Source organism: Danio aesculapii, chromosome 4, assembly GCF_903798145.1.
Source record: "Danio aesculapii chromosome 4, fDanAes4.1, whole genome shotgun sequence".
In the NCBI taxonomy this organism is placed as follows: domain Eukaryota; kingdom Metazoa; phylum Chordata; class Actinopteri; order Cypriniformes; family Danionidae; genus Danio; species Danio aesculapii.
The window spans coordinates 40,439,249-40,454,009 of NC_079438.1; the positions used below are offsets into that span (position 1 = coordinate 40,439,249).

General features: G+C 32.2%; 2 protein-coding genes and 1 long non-coding RNA gene across 3 annotated transcripts in view; 1 reads left to right on the plus strand and 2 right to left on the minus strand.

Moving 5' to 3' along the window:
• On the minus strand, positions 1–10,145 carry slc26a3.1 (solute carrier family 26 member 3). The gene is made up of 19 exons (XM_056455640.1): positions 10,028–10,145; positions 8,621–8,770; positions 8,419–8,529; positions 8,136–8,296; positions 7,320–7,484; positions 6,846–6,998; positions 6,689–6,771; positions 4,983–5,130; positions 4,788–4,901; positions 4,618–4,695; positions 3,251–3,346; positions 2,258–2,364; positions 2,077–2,146; positions 1,899–1,991; positions 1,718–1,813; positions 830–1,048; positions 644–698; positions 213–346; positions 1–109 (listed from the first exon to the last, which is right to left on the minus strand). Exons 1-19 carry the CDS (start codon positions 10,143–10,145, stop codon positions 59–61), a joined length of 2,202 nt encoding a protein of 733 aa, XP_056311615.1. The 3' UTR covers positions 1–58.
• The window catches only part of LOC130222993 (uncharacterized), a 14,766-nt gene continuing 767 nt past the window's right edge, over positions 763–14,761 (plus strand). The window contains exons 1-3 of the long non-coding RNA XR_008836556.1: positions 763–1,064; positions 4,752–4,914; positions 9,186–9,291. This is a non-coding gene — a long non-coding RNA (uncharacterized LOC130222993). The remainder of the gene's footprint in view (positions 1,065–4,751; positions 4,915–9,185; positions 9,292–14,761) is intronic.
• slc26a3.2 (solute carrier family 26 member 3, tandem duplicate 2) overlaps positions 12,523–14,761 on the minus strand; it is a 20,197-nt gene continuing 17,958 nt past the window's right edge. The window contains exon 21 of the mRNA XM_056455638.1: positions 12,523–12,853. Within this exon, the coding sequence (XP_056311613.1) occupies positions 12,803–12,853 (51 nt within the window). The 3' untranslated portion in view covers positions 12,523–12,802. The remainder of the gene's footprint in view (positions 12,854–14,761) is intronic.

Genomic DNA, 14,761 nt, shown 5'->3' on the forward strand with positions numbered 1-14,761 from the left:
AGCCCATAACCATTCCATGTGATTTAAACAGTATTTCAGCAAGGTTTTCTGTTCCTCATCACACAGTTAAACTGTCTCTCTGGATGACTTCATAGTTTATGTTTATATCCTGCAAACATCACACACATACACACACAAATAGTTCAGTATGGACCACAGAAACTGCTTGTAAATTTAGGTTATGTCAAAATATTTAATCAACATTAATCTACCTTTTCTAGTTCGCCTTGATCTGGATGCATCTCCAGAATGTGCAACATGGCATCATGAAGTGTGGGATAAAAGATGGAAGTTTTAATTTCGTCATCAAAAAATGTACATTGCTGAAGCTTCTCCATGATGTACACTGTGACAGAAGCAGAAATGGTCAGAAGGTCTGACAAAAATTCTACCGTTTATTCACCCTACACTTGTTAAAGACATAACGTAAGTCATTGACTTTTTTTAGCTCTACTATGGATGTAAGTGTAAATACTGCTTTCCAACATTCTTAAAATGTTTTCTTGTGTGTTCAACTGGTAAAAGACACCCGTAAATGTTTGAAACCACTTGTGGATGTTTAAATCGATTTTCATTTTTGACTTTCCCCTTTAATGAAACGTTTTGAAATCAGATTGCAGGTAATAAAAGATTTTTTTTTTACCATCACATGAAACTATGTAGACGTCCACCTCGATTCGTATAAACTCTTTCAAGGTCTGTAAAGATAAAAACAAAAAAAAACTTAAAAAAATGATGTTTTAAAGAATTTCTTACCATGAATGCAGGACCTAGCTATATTTACAGTAACTAAATATAGTGTAATATGTCTCATAATTTAGTGTTTTACCGCTTTAAGACCCTTGAGTGCAGATACATCGATGAAGGAGACTGCAGAGAAATCCAAGATCAAACTGTGGATTTTGACCGGAGGGACGGAGATGTTGGCAGGCAGTTGTGAGTTCCAGTTCACCTGGATTGGGAGATCTGAGAAGTCTATGGGCTGGTCAAGATCCTCCATACTGTTTTCTGATGTGTCAACTGATGGCTGTCTCAGTACAAGGCCCCTCTGGATCAAGAAGAATGTAAGTTTTGTTACTGCTTTCGTATAACAGATGAACAGCTCAGTTTTTCCTCTGTTATTAGACTGAATTTATATACTACCATTTTTAAACATTAATATTAAACATTAAAATAAACCAAATAAAAGATAGTTGCCCTTATTATCTTGCTCAATTAATTACATTTAATTATATGTGTAGGAATATATAGTTGTCGTTATTAATTTAGCCAATTAATGCAAAAAAGAATAAGTCAGTAGGCTATATGAGGTCATTTAGTGTTCTTTATCTGGTCTAACTATTAGATAAAATTCTGTTTTTAAAAATATCTTAAGTAACGTAAATTCAGTGTGTTAAATGATTTAACTGGTGTTACACAAAATATTATATAAAATATATAAAATAAATTATGATTTTATATCTAAAATATATTATTATAAATTAATATTATTAATTTTGAGTATGCCTCACACAGGTGAGTGGGCTTAACAAACCACATGTATAAAACACTCTTTCTGACACTTTAACCGACACTTGCACCAGTTTTTTGCACATTTGCACCAGACACATTTTTCTTATCACTCCATATAAAATAAAAACATTGTGCATTTATAAAGTGTGCTTCACACAGATGAGTGGGCTTGATAAACCACCTCATTTTAATAGCAAAGACTTACATCTGACACCTCAAGTTCTCCATTGCACAACATTTTTCTGATCTTTCGCAGGGCTTTGTTTCTTTTCCTCAACACTCTCATTGGATTAAAACCCACCTGGAAGACAACAAATATTTAATGCCTAGCTTTTACAAACATTAATAATTTCTTGTAAACATCTGTAAAATAAAAAGAAACTTACTTCTTGGACCAGTTTATCTCTAAAGAAATCGATGTTAGCGAAGAAGATGGGTGAGGGGATTTTAAATATTTTAACACCATCAGGTTCGTAAATCTGAAATGAAATTAAATCAAATTAAATTAAGCATTTGTAAAAGAAAGAAAGAAGACTGTAAAGAATGGGTGAAATTGGCGCTCACAGATGTGTAGTCTTTACGATCTCTATAGAGGTCAGTTCCTGAAATATTGGCCAGGACAGAACAACGTGGGCTGTTGCATACAAAATATTATCACACATGGTCAATAAAAAAAATCACTCAAACAAACAATATTCTGCCTGTGCTATGGTTTTGCTTGAAGGTATTATGAATCCATACTTACAATTGAGTTCTGTAGACCACAGTGAACAATTCTGCCCCGATACCCACAGCCAAACCCAGATCCAGACCCAGGAACAGAGATGCCACGAAGGTCACCATCCAGGTCACCTGTGAAGAGAACAAACACAATTTTTCTGTTTTGTTCTTGCTTTAAAAATGTTCTGACTCAGATCAGCGTCCGCTTAGGGGTCAGAGTATAGTTCATCCAATTCTGTCATCATTTTTTACTCATCCTGTTCTGTGTTTGTTTCTGTTGAACACATTATGAAAGTTTTTAGAGGCCATGCATTATTATATTTTTCTTTTTCGTTTTCTTGTGATCATGATTTAATTTTCTTGTTATCTCAATATAACATATCCGTGTATATAAAAATATAAAGTTGTTTTTCTCAAGTTTATGTCTTTTTTCTACTTATTTGGCATAAGAGGATGTCCTAGACATACATACAATAGCTATTTCATATCGCATTATTCGCAGGGATTCACTTTATAAAGTAATTGTAAAGAACTTGCAGAAGGATGCAATAAGGCAAAAGCAGGATCTTCATCATTCTTCATGTTGTTAAGTCGAGATCACAAGAAAATAAATTTATTTTCTCATGATCTCGACATTACAAAAAGTTGTTTTTCGTAATCACAACCTAATTTTCTCATAATTACGAGAAAACAAGACAGAAAAAAATAAAATAACGCATGGCCTCTTAGGACTTCAGTAAGATATACTGAAGAAAGTTGGAAAAAAACAGCCATTGACTTCCATAGTATTTATGTCACTACCATGGATTTCAATCACTGCATTTTTTACCAACGTTCTTCAGAATATATTGTTTTGTTTTCATACAATTTTAGAACTACATGAAAGTGAGTAAATTATGAGACTTAATTAGTATTTTTGGTGAACTATCCTTTTAAGATTATATAAATCTGCTCTAGAGGATTGAGTGATCAAAGATAATTCACAAAATAATCTGTGGTAATGAACACACAAACTCACAAAATCCGGCCTGTCATTCCTCCATAGAAACGGCAGCTCTCTGAACTGCATCAGCATGCCTTTTAGATTGACGATGACCAGAGCGCCCAAAACAGACTGGAAAGAAAAGCATAACTGCTATAATTTGACTTCTACATGACTAGAGTGCATAGTTTATATATGCGTAGAGAGTTTAAAGTGACCATTTAAAAAGATTCCTATATTTGTTTTGGATGTCAGTTATCAGATTTGTACAAGGTCAAATACAGTTTCATTTTCTTTTTAAATCTCTGATAAAGTGTGTTAGGCATCGCTGTAAATAACTGTAAAGGTTTATTTAATGACCAAGGGTCTCATTTATAAAACTGCGTAGAAACCTTCATAAAAGAAAAGGGCTAATGGCTAATTTGACGATTCAAAGAACACCTTACAGCTGCACACATTTCCCCTTCAAGTTTGTTTAGAGATCACAACCTTAGCTTGGAAAGTGTTTTATCCACATTTTCCACCAATTTTCTGCGTAAGCCACTTTTATAAACGAGACCCCAGGTTTCTTTAAACACTTCTTCGAACAAAGTGTCTTTAAGACATGTCAACATACAAATCAAACTTTTCCAGGCCTCAGCTAGAACTACCCTGTAATTTTTTTAAAATAGTTCCTGCATTAAATGTTTAAGTTGAGTCAAATTATCAAAACCAAAATAATAAAATGATTTAATAAGTTACAGTAGCAAAAACATACAGTTGAAGTCAAAATTATTAGCCGTCCTGTGAAATAAATTTTCCCAAATGATGTTTTACAGAGGTAGGAATTTTTCACAGTATTTCCTAAAATATTTTTTCTTCTGGAGAAAGTATTATTTGTTTCATTTGGGTCCGAATGAAAACAGTTTAAAATTTTCTTGCAATATTTTTTTTGATTGTCTACAGAACAAACCATCGTTATACACTGATTTGCCTAAATACCCTAATTTGCTTAATTAAAAATTTCAATTGAACTTTAAGCTCAATACTTGAAAAATATCTAGTAAAATATGGTGTATGGTCATGGCAAAGATAAAAGAAATCAGTAATTAGAAATCAATAGTTAAATCTAGTATGTTTAGAAATGTGTTGAGAAAAAAATCCTCTTTCTGTTAAACAGAAATTGTGGGAACACATATACGGGGGCTAGTAATTCAGGAGGGCTAATAATTCTGATTCGACAGTATGTTGCCGTGGCTAATATGTATTTTAACTTGATGTTTTAATTCAGTTTAATGTAACATAAGTTAAAACTTAACTTTTAAACACCCTACCTAAAAAGAACTGCATAAAATTGCATAATACCATCACTGTAAACAACTACATTCAGTTTGTTACTCTGCATAAAATAAAGAGATTCTCACCCTGGGTAGCGGCTCAAGAAGAAATCCTACTCCGACTATCACAATCAATACCATCATGGCTGAAAGAACTCCAGCTATCTGCGTAGAAGTGTTATAAAACAAACATTAACCATTCCTTCTTTGCTTTCTTATAGTCAAACGGAGGAACTGCATGAAAGAGAGAGTTTCACCTGCGTCTTTCCTCCTGTACTCTCCTGTATGGCTGTCCTAGAAAGTGCTGTGCTTGCGGCGAATGAGCGGAAAGATGCTCCAAACATGTTGCTTATTCCAAAGGCAATGAGCTCCTGGTACATACAGGTGAGTCTTTACAAGTGTGTCCATTTTTTAATATGCATCACATTTCAGAATATTTTTTTTTTGCTGACCTGGTTTCCGTCAATCGTGTAATCGTGTTTGACTGAGTAGACTTTAGCTACTGAGAAAGCCACAGCAAATCCTACTATGGCCATAGGGAAAGCCTCCACCGCTGTCTCCTCAATGACTTCCAGGTTTGGAGCAACTGGAGATTCATATCTGGATAATAATAATAGTAATATGTTTAGAATTTGATCAAATATACAGTGCTCAACATAAATGAGTACACCCTATTTTGAAAATAATTTTTAAAATTCATTTCTTAGTGAATATAGGTAATATATTACGGTGCATTTAAACAAAACAAATTAATAAACAGATTTTTTTTTTAAATTATATTTTAGTTACTGAACATCTTTAAAGTTAGAAAGATAATTTATTTATAAATTATAACAATTTTATTCAAATTTATGCATTTTCTTTTTGTAATTTTTTATTTAGTATATAAATTTGGGTGTACTAATTTGGAATCGTTATCATAAGTTGCTTTGTTGGATTAGCTCCAGATTTGGATTCAGTACTGACTAATTTAGTGTATATGCATAAATATAATATTGTATAGCTTCCTATAGTAAATATTAATTTTAATGAGAGATTTGTGAGGGGTCTACTCATATGGTTAGCACTGTATGTGCAATTCTGTGTAGATTACTGATAAACTGTAATCCAATATTGTTAACAAATTCTGTTTTCTAGACCTACACGTTTTAGGTAATGTCATCGGATTACTTTTGATCTAACTCATCTCATTTACTGTAGGATAAATTGTTTTGTGCTGTATTGAACTCCAAAGTAAATTGCATGTGAATCAGAGAACCAGGAGTATTCCAGTGTGATATTGAATTATTTAAATCCCAATGTTCAGCCTGACTAAAAAATTAAAAGAAATTCCAGCGTTATGGATATTTGCAGTAAAAATTCACCATAAATTCACGAGAAAGTATATGTTAATATTATATTAAAACATCTGTTTATATTTTCCAAAACAACTAACCACAGAGTTATGAGATCAGAAAAATATCAATCTCTAAAAAACGTTTTTTAGATTTTAAATGAGAAAAAACAAACATATGTAATGGATGCGAACAAAAAAGTTAGTGAGTTTACAGTTTACAACAAACTGCTCAACCCAATAGAAATAATGCTAATTAAATTAATAAGAATTGATTTTATTATATTTTACATTTTGCATTTATGAGGACAAAGCTTGTTTATGGATGTGACACCTCTATGTTATTGTAATATTTATTAATAGACTTGAATATTTTTGCCTTCAACTGTACATTCAGCTATAGAAAAAGTATATGGATTTACAATTTATAGTCATAATTAAGTAAACATCAAAGAAGAAATCAATATTATACAGATAACCGCAATTACATATAGCATCATCCTTTTTTTTTTTAACAATTACACCTTTTTTGGTTGAAATTTGGAAGAAATGTTGTCAGACTTAAAGATTAGAGATTCGAATTACACAAATATCCAAATCCCATATCTTAAATAATATATCCAAACCCAAATCCTAAATAATATATCCTAACCCATATCTAAAATAATATCCAAAACCCATAATCTCTAAAATATTCAACTCGTATCTAAAATAAAATAAAAAAAGGTCTATTAATTTTTCCATAGCAGAATATCAGTATGTTGATTATACATATTTCAGTTTTATATTGTTGATTTTGTAGATTTGATATTGTTAGATTCTCACCCGTTCACCATCTCCCCAACAATGACCACGTCAAATCGTTCTTCAAAGTTGAATGCGTAAGAGACTCCGCACGCGATAACAGTCTGTTGGATGAATTTAATGAAGTGTTCAAGCTTAATAAAGAAGCAGTGTGGTCATAAAAAGTAATTTAACCTACCATGATAACTTCTATAGGTATCGGCACAGGTAGTTTAGACTTGAATCTGTAATTTATCTCCTTCACAATAAGCACCAGTGCCATGATCACAATAGATGTCACCAGGTCAGCCACATTTGTGTCAGTGATTCGGCTAAAAACTTCCACCAAAGTCTGAAATCAAAGACCGGATGTTTGCTTTATCTACTGAACAGTCACAATATACAATATATTAGTGCAGGGGTCACCAAACTTGTTCCTGGAGGGCCGGTGTCCTGCAGATTTTAGCTCTAACCCTAATCAAACACACCTGAATGAGCTAATCAAGGTATACTTGATATAGGTATACAAGGTATACTTAATCAAGGTATACTTGAAACACCCAGCCAGGTGTGTTGAGGCAAGTCGGAGCTAAACCCTGCTGGGACAGCGGCCCTCCAGGACCGAGATTGGTGACCCCTGTATTAGTGCATTAGAAAGGAAGCACTAACTTACATATATGATGGCAAGTGGCCCGTTTATACCTGGAAAGTCCAGGCCCAGCACAAACCTGAGCTGGGTAACCAAAATGTGAACAGCAGCTGCGGTGGTGAATCCTGACACCAGAGTTTCTGACAGATACATGACTATGAAGCCCACCTGCAGCAGCCCCATTATGAGCTGAAAACAATAGACAGATTTGTGTTTTGATTCTATATTCAGTTTATATGTGAAATATTAAAAGGTTTTTAAATGTCAAATAACACTTTTTGCAAAGAAATGTATGATGAGAAGTCTCAAAGCTAGCCTCATATTGGATATAACAAGGGCATACACTTGATATACACAGACAAGAAAAGTAATGTGCATTTTCATTTAAATTGTTATGAAGTTTTAGAATTATTTTTTATTTATTTAAAATTATTGTTATACATTTTTAGAGTAGCACACATTTTACATCATGCTTCAGTCAGAATTGGAATTAAATTTGAACATAAGATCATTTAATACTCAACAATAATAATAATAATAATAATAACAGTTATTATTATATTTTTAACATTTTATTTTGGGTGAAATGTGATCCTTTTATTATTAATAATAATAATAACAACAACAACAATAATAATAATAATAATGTATTGTTTACTATTTATTAGGGTGAAATGCGAAAATAAAATGTAAAAAAATAAATTAATTTTATATATATATATATACCTGAAATTCATCAGTGAGAAAAAAGTATGAATATTTGTAATGGATAATTAGGATAAATGTAAAATAAATGTTATATGGACTCCTATTTAACCTCTGATATTTTTAATAACTTACCTGAAATGCTCCCATGAGAAAAGTAACAGAGGAAGCAATTAGAACTCTCTGTTGCTTCAGGCTCAACCCTTCAAATCCAGTGATGTTAACTGAGGGTCCCTCATCAGGCGCTAGTCGTGTCACAACAGCGCCCACCATTAGACTCAGAATCGGAAAAGCCCCTAAAACACAATCCAATTACAAAGCACAGCCTTATTCATCCATGTCCAAACCTTCACTCCAGTATAAAGTCTAATCAAGCAGTCCTAACTAATTATGTTGTATTGCTCAACTTTACACATACCCACTGACAGGTGTCTGGAAGTGCCTAAAAAGAAGTAGATTATTGCAGGGAAGAATGCAGTATATAGTCCATATCCCGGAGGTAAAGAGGCCAGCAAAGAAAATGCAAGTCCTGATGAAAAATAAATTAAAATGCAAAAGTAAGGTGTTAATCACTTGCAGAGTTTGCAAAAAATAGTCTTAGCTAAACTAGCATACAATACCTTGTAGCACTGCCACTAGTCCAGTGCTGATGCCTGAAACAATGTCACCTAGTAGCCATTCTTTGATTTTATAGTCCTTCATCCATCCAGTGAATGGAAAAAGTGAAAGTGCTGTGTTCTTTGCTCGTTTCGCATCACAACTACAACATAAACACAATTTGCTAACGCTTACTGCACTCAAAAGGTAAATCATAAGAGCAAATTCATTTTGAACCAATGAGATCAAGTCACTATAATTAGAATTTTCCAGCCCAGGCTCATTGGAAAAATGTGTCTTAGCCTTCATTTTTGAGAAATGTAAAATAAGTTGCTCCGGATATGTTTAGTTGCATATTTCAGATGAAATATATAGAGGGCGCTGTCTAAATTTTTTTGAATCTGAAAATCGTTACTTGGGAAATGCTTTGTTATACTGTACATGTCCTTCTTATAGACTTCCACAAAGAGACCCTAAACCCTTCACTAAATGCAATCAAAAGTGTTTTCAAAAGCAAACATTAGAGAAAAGTGCTGTGTGACCACATAGTTTTACCTTGATTTTACATTGCTTTCTTCTCTTTTGTAGAACAACTATTCGCCTGACTCAATCCCGAGCTCTCTGCATTACAAGTACAACACTGTACAAACCAAACACTCTACAGACTGACCACACTCCACATGGAGATAAACAGGTGAGGCAAATATATTCAATTACAAGTCATAGACCTCATTAAGTTGTTTTGTTGTATTTATTCAGTGATGTGGAAAGAATTGCCTGAAAAAAAATCTTTAATTGTTGATAATATGTCCCTCTAAATATAATTGGTGTAATAAGGAACAAAAGTTTTGTGAATCAAACTTTTCCGTAGTGTTTGTTAACCTAAAACAGCAAAGAAACTACTAGAAACTAGAAAAAATATGCAAGCTGATGTAGGCTGAAGCACATACTTCCATTGAGCTTTTTGTAGAGCCAATTAATCACCTAATTTGATCAACTAGAATATTCAGATAACTTTTGCTATCTAAACTTAATGACAACTTTGATTATTATTGTTTTTACATGTAACATGCACTAGGTAGGTAAAAAGATTTTAAGAATTGGCTTTAGTTATTGTTGAGTTAACCAACAAGCATTATAGTTGGTATTAAAGCTGTTCAAAACTCAAAACCTTAATTGAAAATCTTCTAAATCTCCAAACTAAGTAAAGATTACACTCTAAATCTTTCTCTTTTCTTAAAACACTTAAATTATTTGTATTGTTAACATTTCCTTTTCTTCATCCAATCCCTCATTTGCAAGATATCCACACTTTATCTCAGTACACACGTCTTGAGGTTTAAAACTGGGTGTTTTAAATATTCAATAAAATGCTAACAAGCAAATACTATATAAACAATCTTTTCTGTTTGAATCTTACGTGAAGTAGTCTTTGAGATGGTGACGTAGTGTTTTGCGCTTCCTGTTGATCCTCTCGTGTTGCTCTGCGAAGGAATCCTCTGAAAACAGAGGTCTGACCACCACATAGTGTCTGCCGAAGGGCTGCATCTTCATTAGTTCATTTGCAGAAGCATCTCAAGAGCTTTATATCATCTGGATTGTTTGATGAGAGAGCCGTCATTAGGCTTATCACATTAGTCTGATGGGCTGTCTTTTGTGTGCGTAATCATTGATGGATTTTTTTTTTGAGTCATTCTTCCTTATTTACACATACTATAGAGAAGGAAACATAAAAATAGACCTGTGGGGAAAGGTACGTGAATGCACGTGGATTTGTTATGAATTATTGTGCAGACGTCAAAACACTCAAAACACTTCCAGATGGTTTAGTTGTAACAATTTTTTTTTTAGTGCCTGGCAAAGATTAATCGTATCTATAATAAAAGTTTTATTTCAATGTAATTCATGTGTGTGTATTATAGATATTTTTTATGTGTATGTGATACACACCTACATAGAAATAAAACTATACAAATCAATTTTGTTGCATTGATATTTAAATTTCTAAAAAATTTGTAACACATTTTATGTATCTAAATAAAAAACAAAACATTTTCTCAAATATCTGCCTGCCTGTGTGGATTTATATAGACATAATAAATATACACAGCACACACACTTCAATTAGGTCATAACAAACTTTTATTTTGGATACGATTAATCGTGATTTAGTTCACAACCAGCTTCTTGGGAAGGAAAAACATTATACTCTTCACATCGTTTTTAAAAAAATTGGCTTAACAGCTACCCTTACCTTTTGATTTTATTTCTAATGAATTTCTACATGTAGATTTATAGCTGAAATTGTGGTCCTTGGCGATTCATAATATGTACGTCAATGGCTATTAGCACTTTGAACCTCAGCAATATATATACTTTAATTTAGACTGTGTGTGTATGTGTATATATATATATATATATATATATATATATATATATATATATATATATATATATATATATATATATATATATATATATATATATATATATATATATAAATATATATATATATATATACATACATATATATATACATACATATATATATATATATACTTTTTTTTTACTGTCTAAATGCTCATATTCATCCAGCAAGCTTTTTTGTGTTTAATATACGCCTAATAAATAGATGGCTTGGTTTAAACAAAGCTTAATTTGGGCAGTCAGTGAAAATCTAATAATAAAAAAGACCAAAACTTACTAAATATACAGGAATAAAGGATTTAACGTGAAGTCTGTCTAATCTGTCTATTAATTTTGAGATATTATGGGGCGTCTATTAAATTTTCACTCACAGCCCAAATGTAGCCTTGTTGTAGCCAAGATTTCTATGTTCAGACTACTATTAAACACAAAATAGCAAACAATGGCCTTGCCCTTGATTTTCTGAATCAACAAGGACCAGTTTCAGCTAAAAATCTTCATCTTGAGGGAGAGCCAATTAACAAACTTTCATTTTTGTTTGAAATTTCACATTAACTGACCACCAAACCTCATTTTGTGACCAATTTGTGTATAAAATCATGGTAATTCCAAAGGTTCACGTACTTTATCCTGCTATTATATTTTCTTTTACCAGCCTTTGCTACTCATAATGACTAAATACCTTTTTACAGTATATGGCTGTTTATTAAGTCAATAAGCGTGTGTGGTTGATATTGTGTGATATGACTCTGCAACATCCATTTTGTACAGTGTAGCATAACCAAATAGAACTTGTCCCAGGATCAATATCCTTTGTTTGTCAAGGAAACACATTCCACAGTCATGGCTGAATCATAATGCTAACCTTCACTTCAGAAATCAGAGAGACATTATTAGGCTGTTTTGTTGTTCAGACTAATAAAGCTATAACCCATAAACGTGATGCCAAAATCTGATTGGTTAATGCGAATGTTGTTCCAATACAGGAAAGGATGCTTTCACTTAAACCATGTTAAGTCATCTTTTTACAGCACGTGATACTGTTTTATTTTCATGTAAGATCATATAATTCAATGTAAGGTAATGGCCTTTATGACCTTTTCCCTGAAAGGAGTCCTCTTTATTACATACTACTGGCACTTTATAATTTATAAGTGTAAAACTTTATTGACACTTTGAAATTAGAAATCTTTAATGTAAATAAATACATGAATAATATTTCTGCCATGTTATTTTTTCATGATTAGATTATTTTATTGTAATTGAGGAAGTCATGATTATTGTTTCTCCTTTCATTAATTAAGCTACAAATAAAAAGTTGTTGTTTTTTTGTTCTGGCCCTGTTAACTTCCTCAACCATTACTTCCTTTTTCAGACAGATCCTTTTAAGCATTAGATTTATAACTCATAATACTTCAGTAAAAGTAAAACCATGACATCTACACGTGCAATCAATTGTATAAAAGAAGAAAAAAATAGTCAAGAAAGACAGTGTATATTTTGGAAAACAGTCTCTCTCTATTTCAGAATAAAAATAGTCCACATAAAAATACATACTATTCAAAAAGGAAAATGTACATGTACAAAAGGCACTGACGGCAAACAGATAAGAGTTTACCACAAATCAATAAATTAGTGACATGACACATTGACAATCTATCTCATTTGGCATGCAGCACAGTTTACAGAATACAAAACTGCTATGTGCTAAATCATCACTGCTAGTTCATTCTTATATACTGTACATTGGGTTCAAAATTCTACATGATGCTTTCATTTCAGAACCTTGTCTCTGGTTTGGGGTCTGTTTCCTCTTCTATTTTCATGTCCTGCAGAAAAAAACAAACAAGTATTTTATCGTTTATTAAAATAGTATGTTTTTCCTACATATCATGATATATTGTGTGAATTATGGGAGTAAATTCCTTTAAGTCCAGGTGAAATTAAATTTACAGTGTTCAGGGTTCATACGGTCATGGGAAACCTGGAAAAGTCATGGAATATTGACATGGCATTTTCCAGGCCTGGAAAAGTTTTGGAAAAACCGAAAAAAACCCATAAAGTTTTGGAAAAGTCATGGAAATTAGTTTAACAAATATCTGTAAACTTGAATTAGGTCTGTGCTATTGACCTAGGTCTATTGGAGAAATCTGACATTTCTGACATTCTGAAATCTGACATTTCCATACTTTGTATTTCTGTGATATATACTGCAATGTGAATACAATTTCACCAGATGATTTAACAGGATTATTTGGATTGATTGGAGGTATTTTGTAAAGGAGTGAATCTCGAATAATATATAACAAATAAATGACAAGCATAAATAAATAAAATATAGCAAAGACAAAAGTGAATTATAGTTTTCAGGTATTCACTATTCTATACTGAAACGATATATTGTGCAGCCCTAACTTGAATATAGGTTGGTTGTCTTTACTTCTATTCTGTCCTTTGCTTTCACATTATTAGTGCTGTTTAAGCATTTTCAAAATCAGTTTTACATAGATATAAAAACAAACGTAAACAAAATAGATTGTTGCGTGTTTTATGATATGCTGTAATAAATTTGAATGTGCATTGTTTTTCTTATTATTTACCATGTATTACATGAATGTAATTACATGTACACATTGCATAAATCAATAGGTCATGAAAATGTACTTGAAAGTTCTGTAAAAGTCTTTTAAAAGTCATGGAATTTTAGTAGTAAAAATGTGTATTAACCCTGATTGTTTATTTTGCACACATTAGCCATGTTTCCATCCACCTATTTTTTATGCGTGATTTGAAAATGCACATAAAAAGCATATGCGCATAACTGAGTAGGATACTATAAACTTTTTATACGATAAGAAAAGATGCGCATAAACTACAATGGAAACACTTTTACCGAACAAATTCCAGTATGTGCATTAAAAAAAGTCATGTGATTTTGTTATAAGAGATCATGTGATAATAAAAATGTGTGTGAATGGATAAACCAGCAGGCTAATCACACTGTGTAACATCTGGAATGTTGTTTTGGTCATTCTAAAACATCTTAACCATTTCAGTATTAATGTTTTTATGTTATTAATTACCTCTAGAACTGTGAAGAGCGTCTGTGCTCTGCATCTGACGGCTTCAAACACCACCTGCCTTCTGAGGCGCAAGTAATTCATTAAATAAAGAAAGGATTGACGCAGATTCTTCTACCGCAGAAAATTCTGTTTTCACTGTTGATATTTGGCGTCAGTTAATCAGGATGATTTTTTCTTTTTGATTACTTTGATGGAAACGCTGCTTTATTTGCATGTCTTATATGTGATATTCCAGTTCTGTGCATAAATCTTCATTCGCGTTCATGGATGGAAACATAGTTATTGTTATATTTTAGTGTACAATTTATCAGTGCAAGTTAATCCACTAAAAAATAAATGTTTATTTTAGTAATCTTTATTTTCTTCTGCATTTAGAGTGACATTTTTCTCTTTTGACATCAGCTTGATGACTTCATCCAAAATATTGTTAACCACGCCCCTCTTACCGTTAATTTGCTATGAGGGAATGATTTGCAAAAAGAAAGCCCCGCCCCTACTCAATATTCCGTTTCAGTTGAAGGTACGCCAGCATACTGAAATAAATGTCTCAGCAACTAACCGTTTACTGCATATACACCGACTTTAAACTCTAAGCAATTAGTGAAGCTTTTAAAAAGATAAAATGATCATTACTTTCCTCACATTTCATCCCCT